A 15,163-nucleotide genomic window follows, 5' to 3' on the forward strand; every position below is an offset into this window, starting at 1 on the left:
CCCGTAACTACCATTGAGGACACCGAGGTCATGACCTCGGTATTTTCACACAAAAAAAAAAAAATAGAAAAATAGCCCCGGCCCCCAGATCCATTCATCTGTCATTAATGTTTTAATGTGACAGTTGATCAGAAATGCAACAATTTGCTTCCTCTCTGTGTGCTATAGAAGGAAGAGACATAACTCACCACAACGTTCAAATTTTGCATTGAGTTGAGTTGAGTTGAGTTTAACTTTATTGTCCCGTAGGGAAATTTGTCTTAGGCAATTTGTACAGCAGCAATAGAGCGTGACAAACGTAACAGACAGTACAGTACAGCTGAAGACAATCAGCGCGTAGACAAGAGGACAACATAGTCAGACATGATGCAGCCTGGGCTACGAGTTAACAACTCTACCTAACCACGTATTGCACTTCAATATTGCACTTCAAGTATTACACAATCCCAAAACCGCATTTCAAACCAATACCATCATAAAACCATGGTCCCTTAAACAAAAAACATTAAAACCACTGACTGTTAAGGGTAAAAAGTAAAAAGATAAAATGATAAAATGAAATAAAATGAATATAAAACTAACTAAGGCAAGATAAATACAGAATATACAGAATATACAGAATATACAGCATTGGGGCTAGACTTTGGGGGACAGTTCTATTGAAGTGAATGGGTAAGTAACTCCCCTGTAAGTGATGTATCATGTTTGTGTAGATGGGCCATTGTATTTAATTGAGCAGTATTCTGCCATGTGACCTGTTTGCAGAATATCAATTATATTATATGGGGAGACATTTATTTTTTGTATCATTTTAAAGCAACAGCACAGTGAAGAGGATATTAATCTAACATGATGTCTGTAGTTCTTTATAGCCTCTTAATTTTGCTCTGAAAGTGCACCAGATTGAAGCATTTTACTTTCAAATGGACAAAATGTTCTAACAGGGTGGGAACAGCCCCCCCTGGGCCCCCCATGCCGTGCGAAAATGACCTCGGTACTTCTCAAACCCTGGCTACGGGCCTGATTGTCAGTCTGCTTCTCGCGCACCTGGAGCTTGTCAATAAATCATCGTCCCATTGGCTCACGTGAGCATGGGCGCCTGGCCAATCCCGGCGCTTGACTGCTGCGTAGGCGGGCACAGGGCATGGTTTTTGCATAACCTATGTGCGATTCGAAATCACACCTCAGGGACATCTGGGGGCCCTCAGTGCCCTTCGGGAGCCAAAGGGGACCTCATGGCCCTTCAGGGGCCAAAGGGGGCCCTCGGGGGCAAAGGGGCCTTCAGGGGACCTTCGAGGGACCTTCGGGGACGGCCCTCAGGGGCCAAAGGGGGCCCTCATGGACCTTCATTGGCCAGTTTGGCATGCAGCTGTTTCTAAGGAGGCAGGAGGAGTGAGAAGTGAGGAAGTTTGGTAGGACTGACTGAGGTTTGTCGGAGGCAGGAGAAGTGAGGGTGTTTCATACGAGGACTGACAGGTTTGTGGGAGGGAGGAGAAGTGAGGGAGTTTGGTAGGAGGACTGACTGAGGTTTGTCGGAGGGAGGAGAAGTGAGGGAGTTTTGTCCGAGGACTGACTGAGGTTTGTGGGAGGGAGGAGCAGCGAGGGAGTTTGGTAGGAGGACTGACTGAGGTTTGTCGGAGGGAGAAGTGAGAGTTTTGTACGAGGACTGACAGCGTTTTCATGTGAGGACTGAAGCCGTTTCAGAGCACACCCGATGCCGTTTATTATGAGACACAAGAACTGACGCTTAGTCTGAGGAATGATAGCCAATAATACTCTGAGACTGATGACATTATCACTGAACTTATATAGCCTCAGCCTTAGGGCAAGCATTAGGTAATTAGGGCAATTAATCTGCCCTAATTAAAAAATCTGGCTCCTCAGGCGGTCCACACTGTGCTGGTGCTTTTTACACCTTCTGAAAGTTTCAACCTGATCCCACAACGGCACAGCTGTGGCCGAACAAAATTCTGCTCACTCACTCACTCACTCACTCACTCACTCACTCACTCACTCACAGCCACCCACACACAAAGCCACCCCGCCCCCCACACACACACAAACTTTTCATTTTATTAGTAGATAAGTGATGATATCAGTGATTTATGATGAATTTGAGTGTGTTGTCCGGAGGCTTTGGAGACCACCATGTTCCAGACCAGGGGGTCTAACTCCCAGGGGGTTAAACTCCCACGGGTAGTAGGCTAATAAATAAAGAGTTAAATAAAGAGTAAGGAGAATAAGGAGTCTGAGTCCCTATAGTAGCCTATATTATACGAACATTAGGCTATAGCAAAAATCACATAAGATTAAAAAAAAATACACCCTGAAGCATTAGCCTACTCATCAGTCACTTTACACTCACCATTAGTCTTTATAAAGGAATGAATTAGCGTGACGTCACTTGCCACCCAGAAATGCGGAACCCCGCTGCAGTTAAAGGAACACTCCACCTGTCAAACTAGATGACGGTTTTGAAGTAGGCTAATTCATCTAGTTTGACAGTTATTGAGAGTTGATTTGAGTTAATGAGTTATTAATTTGAGTTAGTGTGGACCACTGATGTCACTGGTCCACACTTTAACACTCAATAACTGTCAAATTAAATGACAGACTTCAAAACATTTTACAGTTTTCTGATATACTACTGATGTTCTAATGATACAAAGCTGGTTGAAAATGGGCAGTGTTCCTTTAATAGTATGAGTTGTGCCAAACAAACGTTAATATCTCAAAAACCTTAGGCTACATCACATCGCTTATATTTTGACATTCTGAGTGAGAGCAGAAGTAGCTCAAGAGTTTGATGTATAAGCATGTCGTGTTAAAGTTGTGTGAACTGCAGCAGTTTTAAAAATGTAAACAGAGTTAACTGGCTAGAGTCAGCCACTCAAGCTTCACGCCACTTGGGCTCCACAGGGTTCCATTGCCACCCAGTGACGCGGTTTGTTTACCAAAATTCTGCTCGGCTGATCCCTCGTATAGACTAAATTATGAGAAATGTATAGGCTACTGATTTTTCGGTAGGGTTTTCATTCACAGTTTAACCTTTAGACTACACGCCCAATTCGTCCTATAAACATAATCATAAAGTAGGCCTACTGCTCCCATCGCAGATTATTATACATAGTTGTAGTCGTGTTCAGTGAGTACTATAATAGGCTACAGGTGAGTTCAGCCATGCGACAGAATGACCTGAGCTGCGGCTCACCGCAGGCACACAGACGCTGCGTAGGCTGAGGTCCGCTGTAACGTCAGGTAATTTGTCCCTGATGAAATACCGTAGCCCTCGAAGAACAGAAAACACTTGAGGAGTGTTGTGTGCAGCCAATCGTCATTACAAGCCCGCAAGACTACAGAGCTAGAGGGAGGCAACAAAACATGGCGAGATAACAACTTGGGCTGTTCGCTGCAGTTTGTAACTGCACACTGTCTTACAGCCGTGGAATACCATTAGAAGTTACGGAAATCTGGATGTTGCAGCTCGAAAGCAAAGCATCGCTTGGTTTTTAACAGCCGAGGGCCCCAGCTGGCGAGCGCTACGGTTACTGGCGAGAAATAGTGCCTGTGTTTTCCCCGGAAGGTTGGCGGTGCTAGGCGCGACTGTCAACACAGAAAATGGATGAAGAAGGAAACTTTATTCTGGAAAAGACTGTTTAGCGTGCTAGCTTAGCTAACGTTAGCTAGCTAGTTAGATCGATCGCTCGCACCTGACTCGCTATTCTAATTAGCGTGCGCTCTGGTCGTATCTGAGGAATCTTAAAAGTCCTGTTAACAAGTTTGGCAACTGTAATCCAATCCAATCGCAATACGGACGAAGGCGTTTGTATTATTTTCCTTATCCTTCAGTACAAACCTTGGAAGAATTATACATGAGGTTAATAATGACAGCCTGACAGTCGGTTCTGGTGCGGTTGAACGGACCAGACGCCATCAGACGTTGCGTTCTCACATAAAAACAACCATTGCCTTGCTCAGCAGTAACAGACTTTATCGACATAACGGGAAATATTGTGGTGACGGATATATATTAGCTGTTTGTGCAATGGTCATGATCGGATCCTAGCTGGGATGGTCATGCAGCAGTAAAGATCTTGTCAAAATGAACGCAGCAAGGTGTTCAACAACATTGGAGGTGCATTGCATTGAGATCCTGCCAATTTTGAGAACGCGTTCAATGGCCGGATAACGGTGACGTTATTTTTGTTTTGTTTTGTTAGAAGCTGTCATTTTAAGTTCGATTTGTATTGGACAAATATTGCTACTGGATAACATTATAGCTCTCGGCCAGAATTGACGTGAGCTAGCCAGCTGGGTGCGTCTATGGCAGCTCTATCTGCGATGTGATTGCTAATCTAACGTTAAGTGCTACAGTTTCAGCCTATTCTACAGCCCGTTTGCTAGATTTCATCTACATACAAGCCTCTTCGAGCTCGCTTAAACAGCCACACTAAATCTTCCCCAGTACGTCTTGCAATTAACTGGCTAACTTGTTAGCTAACGTTACAAGTTTGGGCAGCAATGTCTGAAAACGCCCCCACACGAAGCCTGGATGACATAGACCTCGCCGCGCTCAGGGTGAGTAATGTTGGTCCAAGATGAGCGTGCAGCACTTTATGATGTTAATTTGTGTTAGTCGGTGTCCTTTGATGCTTTGTATTAAAATCATAAGCCTCACTTTGCATCTGGTATTATGCCAACAATGAACATTAAATCCACCCAACAAGGGAGCTATGCTGATTTGGTGCCACATACATTTTCCATCAAACTGTGTAGAGGCACTTCAAGATTTTGTCGCAGATTTCTCCAGCCACATTCTCCAACCAAGTGCAATGTGTTCTGGTAAACAAATGAGAATCGAGGCTGCCCCTGCCTCCTGGGGGCTATTAAATGTTGTCAGAGCCCCCCCTCCTCCACCTGGTCCACCTTGTGGTTGTCATCCAGTTAATCATTGATTTAAATGGAAGATATCATATAATTCTTACAGAATGCATGCTAAACATGCTAATCTTTTATTGATTAGAATATTTCATGTTTGTATGCTGATAATGTGAGCTCTCTGACTTTTGGAGGTGCTGTTGAATTTGGTGGCGTGACAGCCTGCCCTCCTTGTCCACCAGCCTCTCACCAAAAGGTGGTACCTTTAGTCGTGGCTTTGCTTGTAGGCCTCAGTCTTTAAATTCTACTTGCCATATTGATGTGTTTTGTTGATGCTAGCCTCTAGAATCCACTATTCTTCCCATGCAAACTAATGTATCGCTCCATCATGATTTTTTTTGTAGAAATCTCCTTAAGACATGCTTATATAAGCTACTTATCGACATTATAAAGCAGTGTTTGAAACTTTCAGCCTCTGTTCTGTGAAAGGATAGATCACAGCTATGTTTCCTTCAGCCCTGGCCTGTCCTCCAGCACAAGAGCCCCACCAACAGGGTTCTAAAATAGTATGTTTAAAATAACATGCTGTTGTATGTTTAAAATAACATGTGCTCTTTTACTATTGGTATCTAAAATGACTAGGGTTTCACTTGGGCTGCCTGCCCAAGTGATTTTTAGCTGCTACCCAAATAAAAATGGCAATGTTATCCAAATTGCACACTGTCCTCCATTATATGAACTTATTTTTAGTGGCGTGTGGCGGCCTGCATATTGCACAAAATATCGTGGGCACGGTATTACAGGGAAAGCTGGTTGCTTGATATCGTGGTATCGTAGTTATCGTCACATGATACCTACACACCAGGCAGCATTCAAAAAACAAAAAACTTGACAGTTGTCTTCTGTATTGGCATACCATTTATTTTGGAGAGTGAGTAGGCACACCCAGGCTATTAACATCATCGCTGTTGAATTTTTAAAACGCCGTAATGTACATGCCAGGTCGCTAGGTGGCAGTGTGATCACCTTATTCTTTGCCCATACAAGGACGCTTCTGCATGACATCATTTCGTAATCATCTTTCCGGTTTTAAACAAGGAAGAGAGTACGCCTACCGCAGTCATTTAAGACTTGCCAAAAAGTGTTGTTTTCAAGCGGAAAAAAACCCCCAAACTGTTTTAAAGTTTTAATATTTGTCGGGTGAGAACGTACCATATATGTGACCAGTTTATCAGAATAACGCCTATTAGAAATCTTTAACAAGCAGCGAGGACCGGGAGCGCTGAGTGTGCTATCTGTCAAACCCTACTGTAGGCTACTGACAGTGAGAAAACACTGTCAACGTGCTTTTGTAACTAACGTTAAATGCCGACCAGGTACAGCCATCGGCTCCTCGCAGCAGTAACGTTATGAACATGTAACTGAAGTTGGCCGCAGTGTAGCTTAATTCTGAATGTTGCCAAACTTCTTTCATACTGACGTTTTATTTTGAAAATGGTTGCCAACTCGCGCACGGCTATGGCGTAATCACGTGTGTCGTGTGTGCAGGCACGTCAGAGTTCCTGAAATTAGCCGTCTCAAGCGGTCTCAAGCGATTACACGGAGCCCTCAGCGGGAAGCGTCACCAAGAATTTCACCCTAGAAGGTAGTTTCAAAATGTGTCGTTTCCTAAGCCCAAATTCGCCGTCACCGTCTAAAAGGGAGGCACTAACGATAAAATAATTCCCTGTCACCATAGGAAACCGTCCTCGTGTAAAGTGCCCCTAGATCTACCCAATCAACAATCAGTTGTGAAGCAGTGTGATATATAGGGCTTCCCTTGATCTTGATTGAAAAGTAGACAGATAGCATGGTGGCTCAGTGGTTGGCACTGCTGCTGCCTCACAGTAGGAAGATCTGTGGTCTTTTCAGTGTGGAGTTTGCATGTTCTCCCTGTGTCTTCTTGAGTGGGCTTCCTTCCACACTCCAAAGACATGCGCGTTTCTGAATTCCCTATGGGTGCGGTGGGACTGTGAGTGTGAATGTGTATATGTGCCCTAATCCTAATGGACTCATGACCTGTCCAGAGTGTCTGCCTGCCTTTGGCTCAGTGCATGCTGGGATAGGGTCCAGCCACCCCATGATCCTCGGCAAAGACAATTAATTAATAGTAAACAAGCAAAAAACAAATCCTGTAATAGAAATTAGCTAACAACAACCTGTCATACCAGTTTAAAGCAATGTTGCATTGCCTATGCCTTCATGCAATGTGTTGCATCACGTCAATTTAGGAGGTTCCCTGTGCCTTCTGCTGGGCCTGGAAAAACAATGTGCAGTGACTCTTCTTTCTTATGCTGCTTGGAGTGGAATGGGAGAGTGATACCTGCAAACAAGTTGTGTAAATCAATGGTGGTAATCAGCCAAAATCAAAATGATACAAATGCTATCTAGCGATGAGCCACTGGCGAGATTTTCTGCTTAATCCCTGTCACCTGCACTCTTTTCATATGGAGTGAAAAACAATCATTTTACATTATCATCACCTGTGATTTCCTTACTCACTGTAGACTGAATTATCCAAGGTTAATAATTAGGCTATTTGGCTGTTAACAGTGTTAAGAGTTTCATAGCCTACTCTGCTGTAGTAGGTGTGCATTACAAAGGATTATTCAAATTGGTAAGCATCAGGCAGCAGTTGCCCTTCCATAGCCTACTCGATACACAATGATAACATTTATTTTGTATAATCATAATGTGATCACAATTATTATGAAGGTTATTGGTTCTGAGGAATTTGTGCTGACAAAATGAGATTGACATGTAGTGTTGTTCTTGTTCTTGACACTGTAGTAGGACAGGATGGAATGGGATGCTGCAGCAACCTTGACCCCTCGTACTGGATTTTGTGATGATTGTTAAGGTCATTGAAATAGATTGGTCTTATTACTGTAAGGTGCACCAGCGGCTTGTCAAGAGCCAAACTGTAACTCTTAACTGTTCCAATCTATGTGCAATCCGCACCATGCATACACATTCTGGACGTGAATAGGAATTTCTTCTTGCAGATCACATTTGGTCATAATATCAAATGTTTTATAAAATACCATGTTGAACTAAGTCACAATGTATCAAAATAGTATTGAAATTTAGTTGACATGGTCCAGGTCAAGGCCTTAGCCCACTCACTGAGACACCAGAACGCCCTAGGCTCTCAATGTTAAATCTCAACTTTAACTTGGCCATTACTAGCTTTTATTCATTTTATGATTAAATATATGGTCATGCAATTTGTGACACTGACTCCAGCATGAAGTCTTTCAGTAATCACTTAATGCTGTAGTAGTGCTACTTTGACAGGTATATGAAAGGATGCGTCAAAGGTGAATTGATTATGGACAACAATCAAAAAACAATATTGAGGTAAACAAAGTGAAGCTGCTGTGAACCCAAGTCTCTAAAACAAAGAAAATCAATGCTTTCAAATACAATCATCTACAGTCAGCAAGTGACACGCTATTTTCTTTCTACGAATTGGAAATTACACCTATATTGATGTATTGGCAGGAGGTTTTGACACCTATATTGATGTATTGGCAGGAGGTTTTGACACCTATATTGATGTATTGGCAGGAGGTTTTGACACCTATATTGATGTATTGGCAGGAGGTTTTGACACCTATATTGATGTATTGGCAAGAGGTTTTGACACCTATATTGATGTATTGGCAGGAGGTTTTGACACCTATATTGATGTATTGGCAGGAGGTTTTGACACCTATATTGATGTATTGGCAGGTTTTGACACCTATATTGATGTATTGGCAGGAGGTTTTGACACCTATATTGATGTATTGGCAGGAGGTTTTGACACCTATATTGATGTATTGGCAGGAGTATTGGCAGGAGGTTTTGACACCTATATTGATGTATTGGCAGGAGGTTTTGACACCTATATTGATGTATTGGCAGGTTTTGACACCTATATTGATGTATTGGCAGGAGGTTTTGACACCTATATTGATGTATTGGCAGGAGGTTTTGACACCTATATTGATGTATTGGCAGGTTTTGACACCTATATTGATGTATTGGCAGGAGGTTTTGACACCTATATTGATGTATTGGCAGGAGGTTTTGACACATATTGATGTATTGGCAGGAGGTTTTGACACCTATATTGATGTATTGGCAGGTTTTGACACCTATATTGATGTATTGGCAGGAGGTTTTGACACCTATATTGATGTATTGGCAGGAGGTTTTGGCCTGAGCATTTGGAATGGAATTTATCATCCACACTATGTTTGTTAGGCTGTATGCTACAGTAATTGCTAAATAGAGCTGGGGCAACTACTGTACGTCACGTCTGGGCGAGCAACGTAAGGCATTGTGGGTAAAAACGATGGACTCCTGTACACTAGTGCCACTTGCTGTTTCCTTCAATGTAAGTAGCGGTACAAAAAATATGATAACCCCCCCCCCCCCCCAAATAATTTCATTTATAAATGACCCAAAGACAGCATGACATGACGGTATATTACAACTTCACCACCATACTGTAGATTGCGCAAGATACATCGAAAATAGTAATTTGATCCAACTTGAGTAATGTCACTCATGTCTGATATGTGACCTAGTTAGATCCCGCTGTCCGCCTGGCATTTGAATAAGGGCTCGGGTTTGGAAACTACGCAATATTTGGTAATACTCATTATGCGACACTTCAGATAACAACATTGTGCGGAAGGTAGGTACTGTTTTATTGTGATTGCTAATGTGTATGTAGCATACGGCCAGTTTAGCGGAGCCTGCAACTCCCTATCGGGAGCTCTTTCAAGACTCAGAATGAATGAGTCTCGCGTTGAGGCTTTTGAAGTCGGCGACTTATGCCGGGATTCCACTGAGTGCATTTGCATTGCGTTGCGGCTGTGCTCCGGTTTTGCTCTGTGCTCCGCCAACACAAACCGGCTGCGTGCAGAGCACGTCACGGCTCCGCTCCGCCAGACAGCTGGAGTGACGAGACCGCGCAAGACAATTTGTATGTGGGATAAATACAACAACAAACAGGCAGAAGATCATTGTTCCCAACTGGAGAAGCAGAGGAGGGGTGGACTTGCTTGGTGTTGTCCTTGTAAAAAGGATGTGTCGTGTCATATATTATTTTGTGGTTTTCCACTTCAGTGATTAACTTTTCCTCATCCATGTTTGTCCTCTGGCTTGATATTGAATGCTGTAAACACCTCTGCCCTGTTGATTTCATGCCTGGCTCCGCCCAACTTGCTGCGGCTTTGCTCCGACATCCGTGAAAAATAGAACCCTTGCGTATCTTTTTCGGAGAGCTCCGGATCGTCGGAGCTGGGACGGAGTAGACACGCAACGCAGCGGAGTTGGTGGAAGTTGACACATTGATTAGAGTGGAAACGTATCGGCTTCGAAGCCGTACCGGAGCGCAGACTGACCGAACCAGGACTCAGTGGAATTTGGGCGTTACGGTTTAAACATACAAGTTGAGACTTTTTATGGAAACATGAACATTTTATGAATACTTGTAAGCATGTCTCTAATTCGGCATACACATACTCCAATAAGAAGCACACATTCCAAATATATTAATATGTTTCGCGGGTGTTTCCCACATCGCTCTACCCGCAAAATACACCATGGAGGGCGGTAATACAGCAGCAGAGTGAACCACTTCCAAACATGAGATTTTACATTCACAAAGTGCTTCTTGGGAGATAATATGTATGCCGAATTGAAGAGTGGCGTCTAACAATTTGTAAGGTTTGTAAATTATGTTCTGGTGGTATTCAAGTTACCGATAGGCAGGGCCACATTTAGTTGCCAGATGAATGGAGTTTGGTGTGGGTGCTACTAGCCTAGCCGCGATTGTCGTACTGGACCAGAATGCAAGTGCTCCTCACCCGCACTTGCGTCATGCGCCCCAGCCCTATAGAACTACAACGGTGAACACGTTTTTAATAGATTATACCAAAATGATTGCTTTGTTCGCTACAGACTGCAGCATTACACAACAACCAATCCATTGTACATAGCAACAACAAAAGCATTGTGCAAAATGGTTAAGCAAACTGTTTCAATTCAAACCGTTTCAATTCAAATTGGTTGAAATGAAGCCGCCATCAAAAATGTTTTGTTTGAAAAAGTGAAACATGTTTCTCAAAAATATTTTCATTACTATAATGTGGTATATTTCCAGTTTCAGTTGCAGGTTGAGGAATTAGTTTGAAATAGGCTATATACAATTCCTCCTGAGGTTTCAATTATAGTTTTGTTGTCTCCCTGGGGAAGACAAACAGAGCTTAGGTAGAATTGATTAGTTGGAATTGACACAAATATTTAAATCTAAATAATTAAAGCGTTGACCGTAAACTGATGGTGTTATTTTATCCCTTGTCGAATCAGTTTTAACCTTTTCATTAGGATCCTGGTATGGCAATCTAAATGTCCAAAACAAAACAAGTCTTGGCAACATTGTTAAAGCAGGCAGCAAGATTAGAGATGCTGCGATCTGATCATGTGATCGGATATCGGCGCGATATCAGCCAAAAAACATGGATCGGATCGGATCGGATTCCAGCGAAAATGACCGATCCAAGGCTCCGATATAAGCACTCCATTCCATGACTCCGCTCCAGGATTTCTATCCAGCATGCAGCACACTGAGGCCGCGTTGAGCCTAGGATGGCCAGGGCCAAAACGTTGTCTTGCTTCAACATACATCGCATCGCATAAACCATTTCCACCCGCAGGTTTGAGGAGTAGCTAACATAAACGTCAGATAAATACTCTCAATAGGCTAACGTTACCCACTGAGGCAGCTAACATGGCTAATTAGCTAGCTAACAGCAGCTATCTTTCTGCTCTAACTAACGTTAATGACACGTTCGTTGACTGAGCGAACGGCGCTGTACAGCAGGTCGTTATCAAAACGTATTGCACTGAAGAGAAGTAACATTAGATAATGACGAAAGACTCCTCCAATCTGGCAGTGGAAATGTATGCACAAACTTTGTGTGTAACTTTGCGAGACTCAACCGAATGACTGATGAGTCTCGCATTGAGCCTAGGATGGCCAGGGCTTAGATCTGCGTGAGCACGACCCGTCGTAATTTGTCCAATTCAAGGTACATTAAAACGTTGTCTTGCTTCAACATACATCGCATCGCATAAACCATTTCCACCCGCAGGTTTGAGGAGTAGCTACATAAACGTCAGATAAATACTCTCTATAGGCTAACGTTACCCACTGAGGCAGCTAACATGGCTAATTAGCTAGCTAACACCAGCTATCTTTCTCCTCTAAACTAACGTTAACGACATGAGTTGACTGAGCGAACGGCGCTGTACAGCAGGTTGTTATCAAAACGTATTGCACTGAAGAGAAGTAACATTAGAAAACTCCTTAGAAGACTCCTCCAATCTGGCAGTGGAGAGAGAGAGAGAGAGAGAGAGAGAGAGAGAGAGAGAGAGAGAGAGAGAGAGAGAGAGAGAGAGAGAGAGAGAGAGAGAGAGAGAGAGAGAGAGAGAGAGAGAGAGAGAGAGAGAGAGAAATTATTTGTGTCCAGTGTTCACCCATTACAAAATAAGTGTATTTGATTGTTATGTTTTAGTTTTACATCAAATTAATTAGATGAACTAAATCGTTTACATTCTATATTACCAAAGCATACACATACCTAACCCTAAAAATGTTTGTTGCCTGCTAGCTATCAGACAGCATAGAGAGGCTTAAAAATTTCGAAATCGAAATTTGATCGGAATCGGATCGGTTTTGAGGCTAAAATATCGGGATCGGAATTGAAAAATCTCGATCGCAGCATCTCTAAGCAAGATCATCGGCAAGCAGCAGCTCTCCTTGTCATACATCTTTGATTGCCAGGTCCTAAGGAAAACAAAGTTGATTTTAAAGAACCAAAACCATCCGCTTTCTGAGGCATGATTCAACCCCTCCCTTCAGGACAGAGGTACAGAGTCCCCAGAGTAAAGTGCAATAGATTTAAAATGTCCTTTGTCCCAAGTGCAATATACTCAACTCGCACAATAGGTAATTGTACCTCACACTTTTGCACTTCCTGCTTACACTGGCGCAGCTACATTTGACCATATTTTATATTTTATTTATCCATTTTTTTATTGATTTTTATCAGTGCACTGTTATGTGTCGTTGTGTTGCACTGTTGTTGTACGTCGTCTTTGTACTTTGTCGCAAGACGAATTTCCCCCAGTGGGACAATGAAGTACTGAACTGAACTGAACTGATTTTCATTTTCACAATAGTGACAAGTAGGGTTGTGCGATGTCAACCAAACAGCCATCACGATGGTTTCACAGTGAAGGGGAGATTAATTAACGAAGTCGCTGCGGTGCGATAATGCCGTTTGGCTGCACTGCTGAAATGCACGTTCACGTTTACAACAGTACAGCTGGCATGGGTCGATTTCCGGTTTTACCGGTCCGGTGTACGAGCTCAAACCGGTTTGATCTCATGCCAACCGTCGGAACCGAGATTTAGCCTATTAATATGTGCAGCTCCTGGAAAGTTAAAAAGTAGCCTACCTCAGCAACCTATATGCCGACGGCTTTCATGGCTAAATCCAACGTGTTTTGCATTAGTAAATAAGCAACATGACGTGATCAATCTAACGCGCATACCGGTATTAGTTCGGCTATAGTTTGTTTATAAACAGACTGAGAGCTGCTGCAGCGCTGCTGAGACTAAGTGTGTCAGCAGTAGGGATGGGCATTTTAAGCAATTTAAATACTCGAGTACTCTCCTTCTATTATCAATGAGTAACCGAGTACTCGCACGCGCGCGCGCGCGCGGGGGGGGGGGGGTCGGTCTGTGTGATTGCTATGGTAATGACGGAGCAGGGGTAATCTGCTGTGTATGGGGCTGTTCACACAGAACGTCCCAAAAAGCTATTCTTTCTCCACATTTCTTGTGACAAACGTTATGGGAAGCGACAGTGTAGTCAGTAAACTAGTGCAAAGTTTTGAATGAGTTTTATTGGCCGTGTGCTATGAAGAAGCGTGCATCTGTCTCCTTCGGGAGCATATCTCCAGCCACCATTTTCGGGATGAGCTGGAAAACTTTCAAAATAATGTTACTTAAACAAAAGTAAATAGCTTATTGATGCACGTTGCAGGAGAAAAGGGGATTTCAACAAACGAAGCAGCAAAACTTGTATCCAAATACTCGTGATGTTATATGGCGTGAAACTGTGGCTGTAATGCATTACTCAAAATAAATAAGGTTACGTTACAATAAGCGTTTTATTTTTGAAAGCAACAAAGCGGATGACGTACTTGTACATTCTGACTGACTTGACGCCCGTGCAGTTCATGCTGCCAGATCCACATAACGATGCATGCGTAGATTTAGACCATTTTTAAGGGGGCGGGGACGAGTGGGGCGAGTACCTGAGTACTCCCGCCCATCCCTCCCTAGTCAGCAGCACACAGCAACATGAAGGAGATCAAATTTCACTCTAGGGTCTCGGGCGGGGGTGGGGGGGATGTGAAAGTTGTTTTGAGGAGCAGAGGTGAACATTACACAGCGAGAAGCTGTTCATTGGTCCCACATGCTGTTTTGTTGTGATAACATGTTCTAAACACGTTTCACCATGCGACCGTAAAGTTGTTTGTGTTTGTAAAACGCATGTGTCTGACTCCTGTCAGCTGAGCTGCAAGTAGCCACCTGCATGTTCCACATATGTTCTGTAATACAATTTGTCAATGATGACGTGTTCCACATCTAACGTTATGTAATTAAAGTGGCGTGTTAGAACTAAACTCAACGTTTCACCGTGCGATGCGATCATAACGTTGTGTGTTCGTCAAACGCATGTCTGTCTGACTCAGTCAGCTGAGCTAAAGTAGCCACCTGCATGTTCCACATACGTTCTGTAATACAATTTGTCAATGATGACGTGTTCCACATCTAACGTTATGTAATAAAAGTGGCGCGTTAGAACTAAACTCAATGTTTCACCGTGCGATCATAACGTTGTGTGTTCGTGAAACGCTTGTCTGTCTGACTCAGTCAGCTGAGCTACAAGTAGCCACCTGCATGTTCCACATACGTTCTGTAATAGAATTTGTCAATGATAATGTGTTCCACAAAAGAATCGGCATACCGGTTAGATTCAGTTTGGAGAGCAATACCGAACCGGTTTTAAAAATTTCACACCGACCCATGCATAGCCCTAGTACAGCATGTCATGAGAGACCAGCGGGCTTGGATAGGCTACTACTACAGCCAGGTGTCCGAAGCAGTAGGCTA

At 43.2% G+C, this 15,163-nt stretch overlaps 1 protein-coding gene across 1 annotated transcript in view; it reads left to right on the plus strand.

Moving 5' to 3' along the window:
• Nucleotides 1–4,009: 4,009 nt before the first annotated feature.
• mink1 (misshapen-like kinase 1) overlaps nt 4,010–15,163 on the plus strand; it is an 87,197-nt gene continuing 76,043 nt past the window's right edge. The window contains exon 1 of the mRNA XM_083648109.1: nt 4,010–4,578. Coding sequence (XP_083504235.1) covers nt 4,522–4,578 — 57 coding nt within the window. The 5' untranslated portion in view covers nt 4,010–4,521. The remainder of the gene's footprint in view (nt 4,579–15,163) is intronic.

This window comes from Poromitra crassiceps (assembly GCF_964638095.1).
Source record: "Poromitra crassiceps genome assembly, chromosome: 1".
NCBI classification, from domain to species: domain Eukaryota; kingdom Metazoa; phylum Chordata; class Actinopteri; order Beryciformes; family Melamphaidae; genus Poromitra; species Poromitra crassiceps.